The sequence below is a fragment of the Egretta garzetta genome, unplaced genomic scaffold (genome assembly GCF_000687185.1).
Source record: "Egretta garzetta isolate BGI_Z169 unplaced genomic scaffold, ASM68718v1 scaffold215, whole genome shotgun sequence".
NCBI classification, from domain to species: Eukaryota; Metazoa; Chordata; class Aves; order Pelecaniformes; family Ardeidae; genus Egretta; species Egretta garzetta.
The window spans coordinates 1750171-1756739 of NW_009259719.1; the positions used below are offsets into that span (position 1 = coordinate 1750171).

Here is a 6569-nt window from a genome sequence, read left to right on the forward strand (position 1 = left end):
AACAACTTGCTCAGCCAGACTGTGAGAGGATAAAAATGTACAAGAGCTGGTGCAGAAAGTTGCTAGGAACGAGTAGTTACCGCAGCAGGCAAATCTACAGTAAATATTTGTATACTGTACATGGAGACGGCCCACACAGCCACTGCCATCTCAATATTTGCCAGAATGCTTTGATTATGGGTTGGTCTCTGGCACAGCCTCCAGTTTCTCCCAACCCTGGCAGATGTTTATAGACATGATGGTTATTTATAGGTTAGCCGAAAACAGTCTCCATGTCTCCTCGCAGGCAGTAGGGTCTGTTCAAATTCTCCCTTGCTTTGGAGAAATGTGAGGCCCTCTTGCTGCTGCACGTGCCTGCCCTGAGGGGACCACGGGTGGGAGGTGGCCCACAAGGCCACCCCAGGGACACGTAGCTAGGCATAGGCATAGGCACAGACCTGCACTGTAGCAGGACAGCGTGGCCCGCCTGGTCCCCACCAAGAAGCCAGAAAGGCTTTTGCGTGGATTCTGTATTCATCTCGCTGTGAGATGAGATTATCAGGCTGGCAGAAGGACACTACATGGTGGGGTTTCTCAGCTGGGGGGATTAATTTGCCAGAGGGTGCAAAGCCAGTTTCCCTCCTCATTGACTCAAATGTGTTGGGGCACAAAGCGCTGTAAGCAGAGCTGGCAACGAGGCATCCTGGTGCTCACAAGTCTTTCCCCATCACCTTTTTGCTTCCAGTCCCCACTACCTCCTCCTGCTTGCACCTGTAGTTCCTACCCCTGAGTGCAGCAAGGGGAAGGAGTGGGTGGGAATTGGGAACCATTAGTGGCTGGCAGCCTTCAGTCCCAGCCTACAGCGCTGAAAATGGTCAAGGGGGTGAGAGTGGTAGAGCCACTCTTAACTTGTGCTGGAGTTGGACCAAAGAAATTCAAGTTGCAGCACTCATTTAGGGACCCCTGGATTCAGCAGAGGTTTCCAGTATTTGATTAAGGCCATTGTTGTGTTTTGGCCTCTGTGCAAGACCACGGCTGCTCTGGAGTGACAAATAGTTTTGGCAGGGAGACAAAGATAGAGGTCTCTCATCACAGCTCCTAATATTTAGGATCTTATGTATAATATCTCTCTTTCAAAGAAGCAAGTGCCCATGCACGCTGAAGGTTTGGAAAGCACTACCTGTAAGAGGCCACTGCAAAGATGAGATTGCGGTTAAGGTAAAAGGATCCACTCTTAAGACATGCTGAGCATCCTCTGCTCCTGCTAAAGGCCCTAGAAGCTGAGAGGCTGAACAGCATGCGTTCTCCTCTCAGCTCTGCATGGACCCTCCTGGTGTCCGCCAGGCTTGCTGGTGCAGACACTTCCACCCGCATCCCCCATCCCCTCCACCACTCAGCCTGTCTCCTGCCCCACTTTCCCCGCTCTGCAGAGTGCTTCCGAAGGGCCAGAAGCTGCCGGTGCTTAGAAGGAAGTGTCCTCTCGTGAATGTGCTCATGGAAAAAGTTCGGCTTTGACTTCCAAACCACCCGCCGCCCGGTGTGATGTTGCTAGCTCTCCACTGACAGCTGGGTGTACCCTGATATTTTCAGCCAAACGTGTTGACCTTTCAGCAGCATTTGGAGCGAAACCACCGTGTTGCACTGGCTACTTAGCAACTGGCTTCAGCCTAGTCTGGGAGTGACTTGTCTGCATCCATGTCACAGCGCTGCGCTAAAGCAGCACAGCTTTGAGATAGGTTTCTTTTTATATTTTAGGGGTTTTTTTAATTGAAGGCAATAAATGAGGGACTTTGCAGGGGGTGGTGGTGGTGTTGAGGGAAGCAGGAGGGGTGGGTGGATGGATTGACAGAAGTTCCCTTCCCATGGAGTAAAACAATGTTGATGAATTCATGTGAGCTGGCCCCCTCCCCAGCTCCATAAATGCTACAAGAATGACCTAATGGGTTTCTTTTTTTCTCTTGTTCTTTTCTGAAAGAACAGGGTTTTTTTAGCTACTGAGCAGCCAACAAATATTTTTATGTAGATGATGGGAGGGGAAAAAATAACAACCCAATCTTAACCCTGATTGATCAGGACTGCAGAGGGAGGATCCTGTTCCCAGTCAATGAAGAGGAATCCCTGTCAGACTTAATGTTTGGTGCATGGGGCGAGTGCAAAGCAGCAACTTGCTGGGGAAAGAGGGAAAGACAGGGAATGGGCTGTATATTCTGCAAGCTATAAACAGCAAACCCTGCAAGCCCAGAGCTCCCATTGGGGCACGAGCTCTGGGACAGCGGGAGCAAGCGAGTGGGGGTGCGACTGCTTCCAGCCATGGTCCAGGGAAGGCTCCACAGAGTCCGCCACAACAGCTCTTTTTTCTCTTTATCTAATGTTAAGACAGAAGCCACCATCAGGGCTCCTGCTGCATTGTGTTCCCCTGCTTAGAAGTCTGTGTCTTCCCTTTACATTTTGCAGAGCAATAAATTCATTATAAGGCAATTACAGCCTCATCCTACGTGGACTCTGCAGGAGCAAGACTAAAGTCAGTGGGACTATTCCACTGAATTAAATGACAGCTAACAAGGATTAATGGGGTAAAGAAGAGCCTGTCCCTGTGATGTTATTCCTCCTTGGAATATCAAGACTGGGTTTTTAAGGTTGCTTCTTGCTCTCTTCTGTGTCTCTTGCATTTGATATAGCAAGCAGATCAAACAAACATCTCCATACCATCCTGTGTTTCCATCCCTACACCCTGAGGACAGCCTGCTGGGAACACAAACTCATCAGGAAATTCTTGGATGATGTCCCAAAAATATTTCTAGAGAATAGAAAGTTGGTCTGGCAGGAGAATATGTTTAACATATAAATAATGGATGTTTCCAGCACATTGTGTGCTTTGAAGCTGCGCGTCTTGAGTCCAAAAGGAGGGTGGAGTATGCATTAGAGGCAGCCAGAGGACCAAGATGCTGTGTTGTCTTCAGTAAGTGCCTGCAGCCTCAAATCCTGGTGTTTGAAGATGCTTGGGAAAGTGCTTTACAACGCAATCCACAGCTGCTCTGTCAGCCGTGTGTTCACTTGCAGTTGTGCAGGCAGCACAGCAAGGAGGGGCTTGTCTCATTTTGAAGACTCCTCCATTATAAGCAGGCTCTGATGAAGCAGACCTACATTTTTATCCACTGCAGAAGGCTTCCCCTTGCTCCATGGAAAGGGAAAGGGCAGAGGAAAAACAATGACGCTCAAAGGAAGCTCTTGAGACTTGGAACATCATAGAGCAGTGGGAGCAGCAGCAAATATTTGGGTAGAATGACAGTGCGATAGCATTTATTATGAACTACGTCCAGCGGTTGCTGTGGTGATTCCTAACATCACCCCAACGTTGAAATGCTCAGTCAGTATTGTGCACCACATTAAGGGAGCCTCACTGACACTTTTCTAAATGCATTACTATTCGGGATGTCCCCACATCAGCACTTTTCTCCTGTAAAGCTATTTAGTGCAGCACTAGCATCTTCCAGCAGAGGATCCAACTGTCGGAGGCAGGTGTATTTAAAGCTGCTACCCTTAAGGACCGGCTGCGGCACAGAGTTCAAGCGCTGCACAACAAATCAGCGCAGAAGCAGCAAAGCCCCCCGTGTCCCAGCCACGCTCACTCTTCAGGTGGGGGGTGACACTCAAATTCTTCTCCTCCTTCCTCCAGAGCACTGATTGCTTTTATCCTCTCAATGCAAATACAGAAGTGAAAACTTTCCTCCGTGTGCTTTTAGTGAATTAGTTCTCTAATTTAAACATTTTCTCTGAATTATATGCAACAAGTTATGGCAGCTGAATGTAGTTAAGAACAGGTTTCTATAGCCTGACTGGAGTCAGCCTTCTTCCCAAGTATACATTTTGTGCAGCCTCATATGGTACTTAAGAACATATGTCATACGCTGCATCCGTGCATCAGTGGATGCAGACGAACTGACTCCGTGCTTGTCCTGACAGTTCCCTAGGACCTACTTTGTCTTCCTTTTCTCAGCTCCTTGAACCTTTCTGCCTGTGGTCCAGTAGAAATGTTATGCTCTGTTCACAGATAAGTGAACTGAAAGTCATTTGACCAAAAAACTCTTGGGCAGAGCCAAGGAACAACCCTGAATGCCTTGTGGCTATTCTGGGAGGCTTTTTGCTTTTCAATTCACCGAACGGGTAAGTCAAAGAGGTGGGATACGCTGAGGCTGAATGCTTTGCACACATTGTCTTTGCTCCTGATCCTTTCAGCTTCAATTCCAATGCTGGCCAAGCTGCCTCCCCAGAGGAAGGCAATTTATTAACTTCTACTTAAGATATGAACCATTGCGTGAACAGCAAGAAAAATGACAGCATCTGCCAGTGAGAGCTGACGTGGGAGCACAGGACCAACGGACCACTACACCAGCGAAGCTCTCCTGCTTTTGACACACCCTTGGGTGCCATTTTCTATCATTCCAGTTGATTTTTGAAATGCACCAAGTTCTGGTCTAGCCAAAGCACCTTCATTCACTTACAGTTCATGTCTCCCTCCTTTCACTCCTCCCATAACAGTGAGAAGGAAAAAAACCTCATTACACGTTGTTGCAGCAGTTGCAATGATACCTGCCTTTGCCACTGATGGCGTGCACAGGCTGCAACAGTTATTACTAGGAGTGGGAATGAATGGACGAGGAGTCCCAAATGATGGTGACACTACAAAAATTTCACCCTGGAACGGCTCCATGCAGTGTCGCAGTGGTCGTTACATCGGCTGCTTCAATTGCAGCTCGTTTAAGTCTTATTCTCGGGCGCAGCACGAATACCTCATTTGTTCAGAAAGGCTGTAGCAAAGCCAGCGTGTAATCCAGGAGACCTTGTAGCAAGGTCTTTGGGGCAAGCATGCTCTTTTCCTCTGTTTGAATGCATTCAGCACAGCATGATCCTGGTTTGCAAGTGGAAAAACAAATCTCCAGGACTGTAGGGCTTTGCATGGTTTCACTGCAGAGAGCAGGGGTGGAAAAGTTGACTTTAGCAATGTGTTTGCAAGCCGTATGAGTTGGTTTTGCCACTGTAATGAGCGGCGGTGGTGCAGCAGAGACAACCATGGCTCCCGTGTGCTTTCTGCCGCAGCCGTAGCACAGGTCTCTGCGGTGCCTTGTGCCCAGAGTGGCCGCAGGTGCAAGGCGCACCAAAGGGATGAACGGATCATTTCCCACAGTTTGCTGCTCTGTGCAGTCAGTTCCACTGACTTCAGGGATGTTTCACCTTTTTACACCAGCATAGATCTTGCCCTCATGATTTAGCAAAACACTTGATTTTTTTTTTTTTTTTTTAAAGAGAAATGGCAGCACTGGGACGAGATACCGACTATGCAGTGACTTTAAATGGCATTAAGGTTCTCACCTCCTTCTTGTTCCGGGAAATTGCATTTGGATCTATCGATCCCAGTGACAGGTTTGGGAGAACAAAGTTGAGCACTTTTGCTGCAAAAACCTGTGGGAGAGGAAAACAAGCAGTTAAAGAGTCAGTTAGAGCAAGAGAGATAACATAGAGGGCCAAATCCTGAGCTGATGGGAATCGGCACAGAAGTTAAGTAGCTGAGAAATGTCAACTGACACCGGAGACAGATCTGTCCTATATTTAAAACATTTCTTTTAAAGAGAAAGTGTTTAAACTGCTCCTAGGATCAGGGAGTGGGTGTGCCAGTCTGAAATGCTGTCAGCTGTCTGTCCACATGCAGCATCACAACTTCATTGTACTTCTCCTTTTCCTCATTCTCAAGTTAATTTCTAAAAAGGCCTCAGTTAAGCACTTTGATAGGAAAAAGCCATTTCCAGCCCTCGGAAAGGCTGGGCTTTGTTGTTTTACTGTCCTTTCCTTGCTGCCACAGCTTTGATTTCAAGCAGCAGCGCATAAGTGATGTTGGTGCAATTTGCAATAGTTGCCTAGGCTGCACTCTTTTTGATAAGCATATTCTCTGGGGAACCTGTAAATAAACAACAGCAAAATGTGCATGCAGTGGCTACGGAAATCCATTGCTCACCTGTCTCCTGGGAACGAAACGCAAAAGCATTCAGCAGCCCAGGCTTGAAACCGCTGGCAGAAGAAAGGGTAACAGCTTTCATTTCAATAGCACTACAAGCACGTTGATACCGGGGTTCTAGTCCGACCTGTGATAGCTGTCTTTAATTAAGTGATCACCATTTAAGTCAGGAAACATGCAATTAGTGTTTGTTGGCCTGTTTTATGGCTCTTCCATGTTCACCGCTAACCCTTGCAGGTGGGCTGTCCCCTATGTTCTGTTTCTGCTGATACAGAATCACTTCTGAAGCACTCCCTGACATTTCGGATCTCACATGATACGTGACAAGTCATTATGATATTAGAGGAATAACACAAGGTTGAAGTCAAAGTCATCCAGGAGTGAAAGGTAGTCAAGACTCACAGCAGATTTGAGAACGTGTGCGTACCTTGGGGTGGATACGACTGGGAACCTGTGTCACTGTCTGCCAGTATATCGAGCCCCTCACTGGCTATGATGCTGTGTCAGCAAAATTAATTTCTGCTGAGGTCTCCGGAGTTAGGCTGTTAAAGTAGCATATCCACACAGATGCAGGTATGAG

The 6569-nt window shown here is 47.6% G+C and overlaps 1 protein-coding gene across 1 annotated transcript in view; it reads right to left on the reverse strand.

Annotated features, from left to right (window-relative positions):
- MGLL (monoglyceride lipase) overlaps nucleotides 1-6569 on the reverse strand; it is a 63645-nt gene that overhangs the window by 2938 nt on the left and 54138 nt on the right. Inside the window, 1 exon segment of the mRNA XM_009639311.2 lies at nucleotides 5350-5439. Coding sequence (XP_009637606.2) covers nucleotides 5350-5439 — 90 coding nt within the window.